We start from the raw sequence: 15,715 nt of genomic DNA, 5'->3' as shown, positions 1-15,715 counted from the left end.
TCAATGCAGCACCTCCTCCAGTTGATTCCAGTATTGCAGATCGCAGTCTTCAGCCAACTCGATTCATACTACGTGACTTCGCAAAACAGCAAGGCACTAGATACTGCAAAGGCTACAGGCCTGGACAACATCCCGGCAACAGTATTGAAGACATGTGCCCCAGAACTTGCCATAGTGATACAGCATGGAAACAGACCCTTTGGATCCAACTTGTCCATGCCAACCAAGTTTTTCCAAACTATACACTTTCCTGTTTTGGTCCACATACCTCTAAACCTTTCCTATTCACATACCTATTAAATGACTTAAATGTTATAACTGTACCTGCATCTACCACTTCCTCTGGCAGTTCATTCCACACACGGACCACCCCGTATATGAAAGAACTGCCCCTCAGGTCTCTTAAATCTTTCTCCTCTCTTCTTAAAAATATGCCCCCTAATTTTGAACTCTTCCACCCTAGGGAAAACACTTTTCCAATGACCTTATCTATGCCCCTCGTGATTTTATAAACCTCTACAAAGGTCACCCCTCAAACTCCTACGCTCCAGTGAAAAAAGTCCCAGCCTATCCTTATGACTCAAACTAAGTCCCTGCAACATCCTGGTAAATCTTTTCTGAACTTTATCCAATTTAATAATATCCTTCCTATTGCAGGGCAACAAGAGCTGTACACACTAGTCCAAAAAAAGTGGCCTCACTAACACTCTGTACCACCTCAAAATGACATCCCAACTCCTCCACTCAGTGGTCTGAGAAATGAAGCCAAGCTGTTGCAATACAGGTACAACACTGGCATCCACCCAACAATGTAGAAAGTTGCCCAGGTACATCCAGTACACAAAAAGCAGGACAACCCCGACCCAGCCAATTACCGCCCCATCAGTCTACTCTTGATAATTGTCAAAAACAATTGAAGGTCTCACCAACAGTGCTATCTGGAGATTTACAATATAACCTTGTCACTGACACTCAGTTAGGGCTTGGCTAGGGCTACTTGGCTCTTGCCCTCACTACCATCTCAGTCCAAACATGGACTAGAGCTTAATTCCAGTGGTGAGAAGAGAGAGACTATCCACAATAGGATGCCAAAAAAAAAAAAAAAAAAATTTAAGACATGGACACAATCAAGAACAGCATCAGGCTCCCTCTGGTTAAATAGCCCATTGTTCTTGCATTTGGGCACTTAAGCGAGGTAAGTGTCCAACGGCTATCAGCTCTAGAACACTGCTCCAGATGACACGAATTGTTAATATTGCCCTAAAATTAACTGGTATTTGCAAATCCTTGCTAGGAGAGAATTGTATGCAGTTGTACAGTGTGTTTTATTGTTTTAAGGATTAATCCATTCTCACTGCTACGTTGCAATTGTTTTCACTGTAATGGTTTGACAATGGTCTCAGTGTTCCAATTTTTGTTCGCTTTGTAACGTGTTGTCACAGTGCATGACACGCTTCAATAGGCTTCCCTTGTCACTATAAGGAAAGTCGAATGAAATGTAATCCTATGTCATCAAGGCATTGTTGATGCTGTTGCAGTGCGAGGAGCAATAATTGGCGAAGCGTGCAACTGATCCCAATCTGGTAGCCACAGTAGCAGTGCTCAGGATTTCCAATAGGTTGTGGCATCTGGAGACTTACAAAAAGGTGAAAAGTCCCTAAGCTTTCCCGCTGTCACCCTCCAGAGATGGGAAATGTGGTGTCCCCCTTTGGGGAACTCCTTGACCAGTACATCAGTCTTTTTTTTGTTTCACAACACCATCAAACCATTGTCCTGAGTGCAGATTATTGGAGGACATTGTATATCTCATTACTGATGAGCTTTTGAATGTTTTATAGCGATCTAGTAAATGAACATACATGAGAACAGACTGTGTTGGGGAAAGGCAATAAGAACAATTTACTGATTGGTCCAAAATTCTCTCAATAGGAGTTTACAATATTTACTGTCACTGCTCTACGTGTATCTTGGCTTTAAAACAGATCATCATTAAAAGAACTACATATGCTGCTTAACTTAATATTTTTGCCACTGAGTCACAAGTTTCCAGATTCAGGATTGGAGCACAAACATTGAGGCAGACTGTCAGCGCAGTACTGTGGGAGCGCTGCACTGCCAAAAGGGCTGCCTTTTCACTGAAACATTAAAGACAGATCCCTTCTGGATGCAAAAAAATTCCAGAAATTACTTCAAAAGAAGAGCAAGGATGGCAACTGTGTTCCAAGAAGAAATATTGACCAGGACAATCAAAAGATTGAGATTCATATCTAATTATTACATTTAGAATGTTGATTTCATACTGGCAGTATCTTGGTGTTGGTTCGTTTTATTTAAGAAAAATAACCTCTTTACAAAAGACAGCAGAGCCTCTCAAACACTGACGTAATGCAATGGGTCTGAGAATACGTGACTACAAAGCCTTGGGATGTTAACAGAATGAGATGCTTATACTGTGGAGTTTATGGCATGTAGAGTAAACATTGGAGACCATTAGCTTTTTAGTTCAGGATAATTAAGGATTGATTTGAGTTCAGAAAACAGAGGTTAAAGGTTTTTAGGACAGTTTGGAGAAGACCTGAATGGCCCAAAAAGTTCAGTTCAGTCCTTTCCTCTTAACAGGAATATTCAGGGCAAACAGTCAACTTAGTAGAAACATTTAGTGTGTGGAAGTTCCACACCATAAGTTTGATTAGAAAGCTGCAGGTTATTAGAACTGAGGAAGTTTAGGCTACTCTGGAGGAATTCATTTTGACACATTTGGAAGAGCCTCAAATCAACTCTACATCCACAGCAGTGATCAGGAGTCAGTGAATTAGAACCCTAAAGAGTTGGGAGATAGGGTGTACTCTCTCTGGATTTGAATCTCTAAATTCACTGTCAGAAAGCACACTGAAACCTGATGTTTTCAGATCCAACTGTTTTCTATATTTGGGTAGCTTTTTTTAAAAAAAAAAATTCTTCTATTAAGTAATAAACTTCAGTTCTGTCAAAGAGCCTCTGCAGCCTCATGTGATTGAATACCACCTTGACTAGAATAATGACCCATCAAGCCAGATTTCATTCAGGGTTCAGAACATTCAGTATCACTTTTTAAAAAACAGATTATAGAGTCAGAGTCATATAGCATGGAAACAAACCAGTCTCTTTCAATCATTGGGGAAAATGCAGGGTTACAGGGAGAGGGTGAGGAGTGGGTCTGGGTGGGATACACAGAAGGTTGGCATTGACTCGATGGGCTGAATAGCCTGCTTCCACAGTGTAGGGATTCTATAATTCTATTTTAGAGAGAGAGCAGAGAGAGAGAGAGAGAGAGCGCAAAAAGGGCTCCTAGAAAAATGAATCTGGGGGGACGGTTATGAGGAAGCAAGGAAATAGCAGGAGTTAAACCAGTATTTTGCATCAATCTTCACAGTGGAAGATCCTTCGAACATCTCAAATACTGAGGAATACAGGGGAGGAGCTAACTACCATTGTCACTAGAGAAATACTATTAGACAAACTAACAGAGTTAAAAGCAGCTAAGTCCCACGGCCCTTATAGTTTGCATCCTAGAAGAGTAGCTACAGAAATAGTGGATGTGTTATTTTTCAATAATCGTTGGATTCTGGAGAAGTATCAGAGATTGGAAAATGACCAATGTACCACCCCTACTCAAGAAGAAGATAAAAAGAACAACACAGGTATCTATAGGTCGATTAGGCTAACGTCTATTGCTGGAAAGAGACTGAAATTAAAAAGAAGTTATAGCAGAATGTTTGGAAAATGATAACCTAGCAGAGTTAGCATGACTTCCAGAGAGGGAAATCATTGATTAGGGTTTGTTTTTTTTTTTTTTTAAGAAAAAGGGGTCTCAACCAGAGTAGATAGGGAGAACTAGTACATGCGTTGCATTTGGACTTCCAGAAAGCAGTCAACATGGTACTTCACAAAAAAGGTTAAAGTCATATGATATGAGCCCACTGTGTTGGAGGCAATATGTTGGCATGGATTGAGAATTGGCTCATGGGTAGGAAACAGCGAGTGGGATTATGGGTTTTTTTTTTCAGGTTGGTGACCTGTGGTGGTTTGACAAGGCTCAGTGCTGGCCCACAACTGTTTATAATGACCTGGAGGAATGAAATGAACATACCGTAGCCAAATTTACAGATGACAAAAAATGGAAAGGCAAGTTGTGAGAGGGATACACAAATTGCACAGATATTGATAGGTTAAGTGAGTGGGCAAAAAATTGTCAATTGGAGACAAGTGTAGGAAAATGTGAACTTGTTTATTTTGGAAGGGTGAATAAAAGAACAGTATTATTTTAAATGGAGAAAAACAACACAAAAAAAAAAAGAAAGGGACTGGAGGATACTTCCGCATGAAACACTAAAGCTAGCAGACAGGGTGCAGCAAGTAATCAGGAAGGTTACTGGAATGTTGGCCCTTATTTCAAGGAGGTTGGGACATAAGAGTCAGAAAGTCTTATTGCAACTATACAAGGTGCTGGTGAGACCACATCTGGAGTACTGAGGTGGTGGTGGTGGGGGGTTGGTCTCCTTATTTAAGGAAAGAAAAAGTATTGTTTCATTGGAAGCAGTTCAGAGAAGATTCACTAGGATGATTCCTGGTTTAGAGTGATTGTCTAAGGAACAAACACTAAACTGGTTGGGACTCCACTCAAGGGGATTTGAAAGAATCAAATGATCTCATTGAAACATAGGATTCCTAAAGTGCTTGGCAGGGTAAATGCTGAGAGGATGTTTCCCCTCATGGGACATTCTAGGACCAGAGGACATAGTATTAAATTGGTGCCCCTTTATTCTGACCGAGATGAGGAGGAATTTCTTCCAGAGTTTTGAGTCTTTAGAATTCTTTGCCAGAGAGTGCTGTTAGGGCAGTGTCCTTGTGTATATTTAAGGCTGAGGTAGATAGATTCTTGATCATTTGGGGAAACAGAGGGTTACAGGGAAAGGCAGGAAAGTGGATGCGAGGAATGGTGGATCAGCCATGATTCTACTGAATAGCCTACTCCTCTTTTTCATTTTAAAAATGGGTCTTATGGGCTCAAAACTGATCACAGTATTCCAGCTGTGAGTCGACTAGTGCGTACTATAGTCTTAGCAAAACTCTTGACAATTATACTTCTGTCCATTTAAAATATGGCTTGACTTGCTGAGATGGGAATCCCAATTAGGAAAACTCAGATGGAAATAATGTAAAAGATGAGTCTTTAAAGTTTCAAGTGATGGAACTGTGACTAGTTCCTTTTGACAGCTTGTTCTGTTGTAAGATTGTCCTTGGGAAGAAATATTGGTGATTCACTGCCTTGAAAATAAATGGTGTTTGTAATTGACATGGATGACATGTTCTCTTTATTGGAGCACGTCAAGTACTTGTTTATCAATTTCCAGTCTACGTGTGTTTTATAAAATAAAATATGGCCATTGTCTTTTTCTCCTCCTCTGCTGTTGTGATTCCCATATTTGATCAAAGACTTGAAATGTGAGACCGGTGTATATACTGTACAGATTTGCAGTAGGGGATCCAATGCACAACTTGCATACTCTAAGATTTGATGAACAAATATTTGATGAGCATCAACTTTAGCATTTCTTTTCCTTGATGAGTAAATCTGACAGTTAAGTGCAAACAGCCACGCCTGGTCTTTTAAACTTATTGGGAAATAGCACCAGTTAACTGATACTTAACATTGCTTTCGTTCCAGAAGTAAATAATCCCCATTACTCAGCCTTAGGTTCTGAAGATAAGTGTATATCCTTCACTTTCTTGGAATAAGAATACCCAAACTGTTTCAAGACAAAGAAAACAATTTGTATTTATGCAGAAAATTTTCAGAACAAGGAGCTATCCCAAAATGCATCAATGAGCTTATGTGGAACTGGTCATGTGTTTTGTAGGCTGAATGCAGCAACTAATTCTCAAACAGCAAGTTGCTAAAAATCAAACAGTAAGAGAGCTGAAGGACCAGTCAGTCAATCTGTTCCAATTGTGATCATTGTTGAACAGGACACCCCTTTAAATTGTGTCATGGCTTCTTTGACATCCAGCTGAACAACAGAAGAGATACAAGGCACCATGACATCTCGTCCAAAAGAAACAAAAACATTTTGACACATGCAGTTTTGACTTTTTCCTGCCTTTTTGTCCAAATGTGGTCCTTTTTTCATCTCTACGCTTGCATGAAGCTGGACTGTAAGAGATCACCACTCCTGAATCAGGAGATTGTTCATTCCATTTCTTTTGCATTTAAACTTCACCATTTTAATCCTGCTTGCGACATTAACTACATTCCAAACATTGTACTATTTATGGGCTTTCGAATGGTGAAAAAGGTAGTGTGTGCAAATTTAATTTTTCTTAAATTCTTAATTGTTTCAGAAGCAGAAACCCAAAATGAAGTGAGTGACTTTCAAAATGTATCACATCTGAAACACAATATTTTATAGAAAAAAATATTCTAAACCCAAATTCAAAGGCAGTAGCGCCTACACAACGCAACCATAACTACTGACCTCCATCCATAAAGCAAAGACAATCACCCACCCCCCATCGTAGGATGGCTAGATTTCCCCAATTCTCATCCCTGCTGTTCACAATGGCGTCTCTCCTGTAGGAGAGTTTAAACACAGTTACTAATCAAGATCTGGCAACAAGCCGTTTGCCTCCTCAGACAGTGCAAGGCGGGCAGAAAGCCAAGAAAACAGGAGGGTCAGATTATAACACACTAGAGGCCTACACGTTCTTGGATTAAATTTAAATCCCAATTGCTATCCCCTCCACGCCACCCCCTCCACGCCAACCCCTGCCCCCGCTGCCCACCTGCCAAAAAAAGATGCCAAAGACCAGCATCAGACGCACTGTTAGGATTTTGTGAACTTTCTCAGTTATCCAGTCGACAATATGGATTTTAACTTCAGCCATTCTCTCCCACTCAGAGCACGAATATTAAAAAAAAGTTTATGATGCAAATTTTATGCTTTATCATTTTTTAGTTAATAATGAAGTTGACTCGCCAAATAATGTCTGGATTTATCAGCTCACTTACGTTAAATGATTTATGCAATAAAATTTCATCACTGCACGAGTTGCGATGAAGACAGCTCACCTTCTTTACAAGTAGTTTCTGCGGTTGTGCAATAGATAAAAAGCTACTAGGCTAACAACCCAGAGGAGGAATATCTCCCTTGTGGCAAGTTGCCAAATTGAACTAACTTGTATATTGTCAATTGACATCAGAAAAACAAACAGGACTGTATTTGTATTGCTGTACCAATATTACTGTCACAGGCAGTAATGAGAGGAACCAGTTACCATATTCCTGATGATTTTAGTCCTATACTCGAGAGATTCTTAATATCAATGAATTAGAAGATAGGTACTTCCAAGAATAACTGGGAATGGCAATAAATGCGATAATACCCACATCCCAAGAGTCAACGAAAGCACTTGTGCTACAATGCTCATTGATTTATAATGTTGCCTTCTAAACTGTCTTCAGTTAAAAGCAGACATATTGAGCTAGATTATCTACTTAAATGGGAATTGAAGGCCTATAGTCTTGATTTGACTAGCAAATATTGGGACTATCAGTTCCCATAACTGCCTTTTGATAAGGGTTCCACATATTTTGGTAATGGCTGCAGCACAGACACATTCATTTGGTTTAATAGCAAGTTTAGTTACTTTCCTGGCCTATCCTCCAACTCCTGACTCTTTCACATTTCGGATGGTCTTTGCTCAAATTGGTACATTGATATATAGCTTTAATTGATGAGTTTCCCTCCCTAAACCGTTCCTTATTTCGTAGGAGAATAGAATCCATATAGAGTGAGAGCAGGCCATTCAGCCCATCAAGTCCACATCAACCCTCTGAAGAGCATCCCATCCAGAACCACCAACACCCCGACCCCTACATTTTCCATGGCTAATCTACCTAACTTGCACATCTTTGGACAGTGGGAGGAAATCCATGGGGAGAACGTACCCATGTGTGGAGTTTGCACAGTCGCCCACGGGTGGAATAGAACCCAGGTCCTTAGCACTGCTGCCTCACAGCACCAACCACTGAGCCACCGTGACACCCTACTTTAAAGCCTACCTCAAATTCAAGCTTTAGGTTAACTGTTCCAATTTCTCAACAAAGCCTGGTTTCAAATTTTGTTTGAAAACTGACCTGTGAAGCGTGTCAGGATGGTTTCAAGCAAATGTTAAGTAGTCGTTGTTCATATCAATGATGCAATGACAGCATCTATATACACACACATTTGTTCACGTTAGGACTGTGGTGACCCCACTGATGACAGGAGAGTTACTTTCCTCATGTTGGAATGTGCCATAGGCTACCATCTCATTACTGCACACCAATGGCAACGTTCTCCAATCTTTGTATACACAACATGGGATTCTCTGCAGAATGCATGCTACTTCATTTGTAAGTGCTTGTGATAATGAAGTGTGGTTCAAACAAAAAGATTTGCAAGTCAGGAAGGCCCTAGTGGGGTGGTGTTGAACTGAATCAGTTCATACTTACTTGGTAAAGTCACTGGCTTGTGTCAAATGTTTAAAATCACAGGGGAACTAAATGTGATTCCTCTACATAAATAAGATTGAACAAGTTCAGGGAACTTACAAATGCTTAGTATGATTAAGCAGAGGATGGTAGGTACCTGGAATGCGCTGCCAGGGGAGGTGGTAGAAGCAAATATGACAGCAATGTTTAAGAGGAATTTAGACAGACATGAACAGGCAGGGAATAGAGGGATATGGAGCATGTGTAGGTAAATAGTGTTAGTTTAGATTGGCACAGACATGGTGGGCTGAAGGGTCTGTTCCTGTGCTATATTGTTCTGTGATGACAAGTTATACTGAAGATCAAATCTCCCCATTACCTCTCACCTTAAGAACTCCTGACGTTCCAGGGATACTTTAAAAAGTATTACTGTGTGACAAAAAGAGAATGTCATTGAATGCTCCTTTACAATGATAACAGGCTCATAGCATTGAGTTAGTGCATCTGCTCAACTACTATATAAAATAAAACTCATTATGCCAAATACATTGATGCCATGTCACCTGAGCCCACACATCAAATATCTCTTGCAAGAGATGTGCCAAACCACATTGTTCATTCACAGAGCTTGCTGTAAGCTTCAGCCTTTCCAACAGGTTGCAGATGGATGATCAAAATTTTAATCATCCATCAAGGATGATCAATTTTCACAGACAGAGGAATAGACAGAACAAATGCTGGGAATACAGACCAATGAATGTAACAGTGATAGGGAGAATAATGGAATCCTTCAGAAGGTGATAAGGAAAATCGAAAATGTAAAATGGGCATTATGGGTTCCAAACAGGAAGATCATATTTCACCTGGTTTATTGAAGGCTTTGAAGTAGTATTACTAAAAAAAAGGGTAGATAAGGAAATACAGTAGATGCAATATATTCAAGTATCCAAAAGGTAGACCCATGACTAAGGTTAGACTATGTGGAGTCAGGGGGACATGCAGGAGAATTGATTGCTAACTAGTTACAAAAATAGACAGGAATCGTCCAAGGCAGTTACCTGGATTAATTAACAATGGGAAGTGATGTTCCGCAAGAACTGGTAGAGACAACTTTTTCTCACCATTAATAAATGCAGTTGAAAATACAATTCCCCAATAAGTGACTGACAAAGTGCGGATGTGGTTAAGTCAGGGAACAACTCCGAGAAAACATGAGTAAATTCATGGAATGATTGGGAATTTAAGCATAAGGAATTGGCAGCAAGAATAAGGAGGCAGCACACATGTCTAAGTGAAAAAGGAACATGGGGACAGGGAAAGGCAGGATGGCAGAAGGGTGGGCAAGTAGACATGGATCACTAAAAGTAGCACAACAGGTTAACAAGGGAGGGAAATCAAAGTAACCCCCTAAGAGTTATTTCTGTAAGAAAACAAGAACCAGAACACGAAAGACATTTTTTTTTATTGCAGTACATTCGAAGACTTGGAATGTTCTGCCTGAAAGGTTGATTGAAATATATTCAAATGTAGCTTTCTTTCAAAAAAAAAAAGGAATTTGATAAAATATTGGATGGGGAGAAAGTTGCAGGTCTATGGGAAAGAACATGGCCTAACTGGGTAACTCTTTCAAAGAGCTAACAGGGGCTTAAATGAGCCAAACAATCACCTTCCTGGTGTCCGATTCTATAAACTGGCTTAAAATAAGAGAACTCGAGTTGAGTTATTTAAGACATTAAAAAGGATGGGATATGGTAAACTTGGAGCAAGTGAAAGGGGATCAAGACTAAGATAGAATTTCCAAATTCAATGCGAGGCCATTCAGGGGTGAAGTCAGTTTGTATCTTTTCCATATTAAGTAGAAATTTGGACTCCCCCAACACTGATCCTTGGTCAACTGAGAATTTTCAAACAGATTTGGTAAAGGATATGATAAGATTCAAAAGGTAACTGAATGGAATCATGGTTCAGACCAACAATCACCTGACTGAGCGGCAAAACAGATTTGAGATGGTGGATGATCTAAACTAACCCAAGGCTTTCACATACCGAGTGAAACATGCTATTTCTACTTCTATATTGTTCACTTAAAAGAATCTCCCAAAATTGACTTCTATTTTCTGACCTAGTAGTAACTTCTTTGATAGTGTTAAATTTTCAATCCATAAGTCAGCTGGCCTGATTTTATTATTTATATAATGACTACAACTGCACTTACCCACATGAATTGGGGCATCAGAAAATGTGCACCATATCAGACCAAGAGAACCCAGTAACTACAAGTCTGCATGATGACTAAAGAGTAAAATATCTGGAGGAGGTTGGTTCAGAAGAGAAGCTTACACTTTTGCCCAAGTCAGCCAGTGAAAAATAAAACGTCAATATGTTATATACCTGTGTTATCAGTTAACCAAGGTGTGTTACACATTGTCCTTGTCACATTCCATTCTAGCATGGACTTTGAAACCCATTTGCTTTACAGGACCAATGATTTGGAAGGCAGCAAACATACTTGATATACAGTGTCAGCATCACAAAGCTAGTTAAACCCCATTATGCAGCATTGTGTATAGAAGGACAATTGTATCCTTTGCAAAGAATTTATCTTTTTCTCCTTTTAAGCCAGCATCAATTTTTAAACCTTATTTTCTAACCCTGAGTGTGTGGATTGAAGATCTGCCTCTCTACCTTTGAGATTATCATTTATTAACTGCCCATTGAGACGCAAGCAATGTTTTGAAGTTCGTACAGCACAGAGATACATACAGTCTCTCAAATCAGCAGGACGTTGGCAGTGTTTATGTTCCACATAAGCTCCCCACTGTGCCATTTCACCAAAACTCATTAAGCTATTACTTTCCACTGATACTTAAAACAAATATTTCACATGATGTGACTGTCAATGGTAATATCAGTATTTGTTACCCATCCCTAATTCCCCATTGAACTGAGTGTCTGCTAGACCACTTCAGACAGCAGTTAAGACTCCAACTTACTGTAGACTTTCCTCTAATTTAGAGGAAAAACACTCCTCTTTGTTGTCTGCCTATTAGCCACTTTCATATATAGTACCACTGTTCCTTTTCTCAATTCTATTATCAAATCGATGATCTGGTACCTTATCAAACATCTCTTGGAAGTTTATATACTTGACATCTACCTTGTGTTAAAGGAAGATGAACAAAACTGTACACAATACTCCAGGTATGGTTTCAGCAGTATCCTGAACACTACTTTTATGCCTCATTCCTCTTGCAATGATGAAAGCCAACCATGTATTTGCCTTCCTAATTACTTGCTCCAGAACACCCAGATTCCTCTAATGCAGCATTATACAGTCTGTCTTTCTCCATTTTCTATTCTTCCTGTCCCCAAATCGACAATCTTATTTTCCCACATTATATTCCATCTGCCAAACTTTTGCCCACTAAACCAATATAACATCACCTTGTATCTTCCTCCACCAGCTTTTCTACTGTCTGCAAATTTGTCTACAATACCTTCAGATTTTTTTGTCCCAGTATGTAGCTTGACTAGTTTAATTAAATTACTAATTTTAATTTATGATTTCTACTAATCATTCTTGACATCCTCAGGCTCAAAATTTACATCTGAATATTTCATAATCAGTCAAAGACAGCATCTATAGCATCAACACCTTGCTATAGGAAGATTATTATTAAATTGGAAAGGGTTCAGAAAAGCTTTACTAGGATGTTGCCTGAAATGGAGGGTTTGTGTTGTAAGGAAAGGTTGGGACTTTTTTCCCTTGGGAGCTTGAGGTTGGGGTGTGACCTTAGAGGTTTATAACATGATTAGGGACACAGATAAAGGTGGTGAAGAGCAAGGGTCTTTTCCTTAGGATTGGAGGAGTTCAAAACTAGGGGACATAGTTTTTAAGGAGAGAGGAGAAAGATAAAAAAAAGGACATGAGGGTAACTTTTTTTTTTATTTTAAACACTGATTCATATGTGAAATGAACTGCTGGAGGAAGTGATGGATGCAAGTGCAGTTACAACGTTTCAAAGACATTTGGATAAGTACATGAATAGGAAAGGTTTAGAAGGATATGGGTCAAATGCAGGCAGGTGGGACTAGCTTAGTTTGGTAACATGGTGGGCATGGACTGGTTGGACCAAAGGGTCTGTTTCCATGCTGCATGACTTCGAGTCTATCACTCTGTACATTTTCACTTTCTTGAAAGACGAAGTAATTCAAAATAGAACTTTAACATTCTTAAGCCAGTAGATGGATTTCTTGATAATTGTGCTCAGCTGTTTTTTTTTGTAAAAGATCAGAAAATAGAAGTGTTTTGATTTTGCTGTTCCCATAAGAACAATCAATAGGTCAGGTAGTTCACTTAAGCACGACAGTCAGCAGAACACAAAGTGGCTTTCTTTCCCACTTTGTCACACCTGCACTATTCATATGCCTCTGATCAACTGCCAAGACCATATTCTGCATCTGACCCATAATTCTGAAAATCACAAATGAACTCTTCCTTAGAGAGTCTTAGCCTCCTGCTTGCAGCATTGATTCCTATTGTTTTCTGTCATACTCTGATAAGATTCTACCTGCTTGCTCCACCTAGGCTTCCCTTCTAAACATTGCTGCCCATTACCTGGTCAGCTTTTTGCACTAGCCTCATCTGCCCTGGCTCTGTCTGTCGCTTTTTTTTTTAAAAAATGTAATAAGTTAAAAACAAGAATTGCTGGAGAAACTCAGCAGGTCTCACAGCATCTGTGGAAAGAGAAACAGTTTTGAGTCAGGCAGGACTCTTCTTTGGAACTGCTGTGAAGTCATATTGGATTTGAAACTCTGTTTCTCTCTGCACAGATCCTACCAGACTGGAGTTTCTCCAGCATTTTTGGCTTTTAAGTTTTGGATTTGCAACATCCATGCAGCAGAGTATTTTAGTTTCAATAATGTGAAGAGGCACATAACTTACATAAAACAAGGAGAATAAAAAGTTAAATACTGGAGAAAGTCAAGCATTTGATGTAATTTGTCACATTCTTTAAGGTTCGGTAAAGCATATCTGATTTTGCTTTCAGTTATGTCAGTGTGAGATCAACAATAGGCTCCCCATATGAGATTCCCCAACCCCACCCATGGTAATGGCAAGATGTCAACTCCGTTACCACATGTTCCTTGTGCTAAGCTTTAAGCTTAGACTATTCCTAATTGCCCCATTTTTCTACTGTGAAAAAAAAGATAGAAAAGTTTTCACAAATCTATATTCCATTATCTCAAATGGCTTCATTTATCTGTATGAAAGATGGAGGCATGTGCAAGTTTGTTCTCTCTCCAGTGGTACAATGTTATATCTGTCTGAATCCCAAATTTGTCAGCAAAACTGGCTCAAAGGCTGTAATAGGATTTGGTGTATGCTGGCAACATGGACGAAAGTGTAATTCTTCCTGCCCAGTTTCTGCTTTTTTTTTAAAATTAAATTAAAATTTAAAAAAGAACACTTTGATCAAAACACAGAAATCAACATCTCGAGAAATAACAGGTCTCAGGCCACCCTATCATTGATTAGATCCTACAGTCAGTACAACCTGCTTCTCCAATACTAGCGTTGCTTTCTCCTACATGTCATTGGAGAATGTCTTTTTTTTCCAAGCCATTACATCTCGGACTTTCCCTCAACAATCCCCTCTCTCCTGCCTTTAATGTTTTTTTTTAAATGCGCCCCACAGATCGCCGAGTGCGAGATAGTATCTGACATGGAAACACTCATGCTCATCACTTGCTGCCTGAAGACAGCTTTCCTACAAAACAGCCCTCAAAATCTTCCCCCACCACGAAAGCTATAGAGTCTCTCCCCACAGCCTGCAGTGTTGGAAAGCCTTGTCCACGCTCAGAAATGCCGCTGTTTTCCAACGATAAAGTGTTAATTATTGTGGTGTCCGTCTTAAACAGGGCACTTTATATTGACTTGCTTGTGTAATTGCCTAGTTAGTTGTTAATGTAGTCTTTTAGCGTTCCCGCAGGTGAGAATTTAGACTTTACCCCTTTATCCACAATTCTGATTTTAAATTATGGATTTAACCCTAAAGTATCCAAATAAGCAGGTGCACGTTTCCTATTGTTTAAAACAAAAATACTTTGTTTTGAAGTCAGAGGCAGCCCAGCTGCACTGAAATTGAAGTTGCATAGCTGCCCTGAACTCACTGAAGCTTTTCAACATGCAAATTATCCAGCAGCAACTAACACACGGATTCAGAACGGGTTAAAGTAAACTTTAACTTCAGCTATCAACCGGGCCTTTCGAACGAGCCACATCTATAAAGCAAGTGAAATGAATCAACTTACTAATTCCACTAGCATCAATATTCCAATGGACGATTTGAGGAAACGAAAGTCCACAGCGACTGGGGAGAATCTGGAACTCACCCCACTGCTGTCAGTCCTCGTACTAGTCTGAGTGTTAATTTTGTCTGGGAAATCTGCCATAATGAGACAGGAACGGTCGAAGTAAGGTGTACTTCGAAGCAAAGTCAGCTGAACTTCATCCCCTCACATTCACTCCAGACTGAGTGCTGAGTGTACTAGGAACCTGCCTGCTGAATACACTCTGCAGAGGGCGTTAACTCTAGTTGAACATTGCCACATCTGACCCCGCTTGGCTGCTGAACAAAATACATCCAACCCCCTCTCAATTATTTCCTGCTCTCTATCTATTGTCCAATCATTGCTTTGTTCCAGTTGCTTTCGAGAAATGTTCTATATAAATAGCTTGGGTATTTGATTTGATGTGTCTTAAACAGTCCTTATCCAACATCCCAGGCTGGTGATACAGTATAGCCATTACAGGAAAGGCTGGGTCGATTCCAACCATTGAACGTAATGCACTGGCACGATTTCCTCTACCTTTATCCATCTTTCCGAGCGAGTTGTTTGGATGAGGGAAACCTCAGCCAAGGGATAAAGCAAGTCAATAATACTCCGGTCTTACTCCCACGTTCCTTGGTAAAGCACCAATGAAATCCAACATTACCGCTGATGAAAGTAGTCGTCTCAGCTTACTTAGTGATGTGAAAAAAACTGCTCAAGCAGAAACAAATACATCTGTTTCCTGAGTAGTCGATAATATCAGGAGCCATTGAACTCGTGTGGGAAAGTCTAAGAGAGACAAGGAACCAGAAAAAATAACGTGACAAAAATGATGGTGTCAGAAGGGAGTGCTTTCAACTGTATGAA

General features: G+C 39.7%; 2 protein-coding genes across 2 annotated transcripts in view; both read right to left on the bottom strand.

The window, feature by feature from the left end:
* Window positions 1–6,924, bottom strand: part of tgm2l (transglutaminase 2, like) — a 23,677-nt gene extending 16,753 nt beyond the window's left edge. Inside the window, exon 1 of the mRNA XM_048605925.1 lies at window positions 6,823–6,924. Within this exon, the coding sequence (XP_048461882.1) occupies window positions 6,823–6,924 (102 nt within the window). The remainder of the gene's footprint in view (window positions 1–6,822) is intronic.
* LOC109914298 (plasmolipin) overlaps window positions 1–15,151 on the bottom strand; it is an 83,054-nt gene extending 67,903 nt beyond the window's left edge. The window contains exon 1 of the mRNA XM_020513884.2: window positions 14,828–15,151. Within this exon, the coding sequence (XP_020369473.1) occupies window positions 14,828–14,968 (141 nt within the window). The 5' untranslated portion in view covers window positions 14,969–15,151. The remainder of the gene's footprint in view (window positions 1–14,827) is intronic.
* Between the last annotated feature and the right edge of the window lie 564 nt (window positions 15,152–15,715).

This window comes from Rhincodon typus, chromosome 15, assembly GCF_021869965.1.
Source record: "Rhincodon typus isolate 14 chromosome 15, sRhiTyp1.1, whole genome shotgun sequence".
Classification (NCBI taxonomy): Eukaryota; Metazoa; Chordata; class Chondrichthyes; order Orectolobiformes; family Rhincodontidae; genus Rhincodon; species Rhincodon typus.
This window is presented reverse-complemented; position numbering and strand designations above follow the sequence as displayed.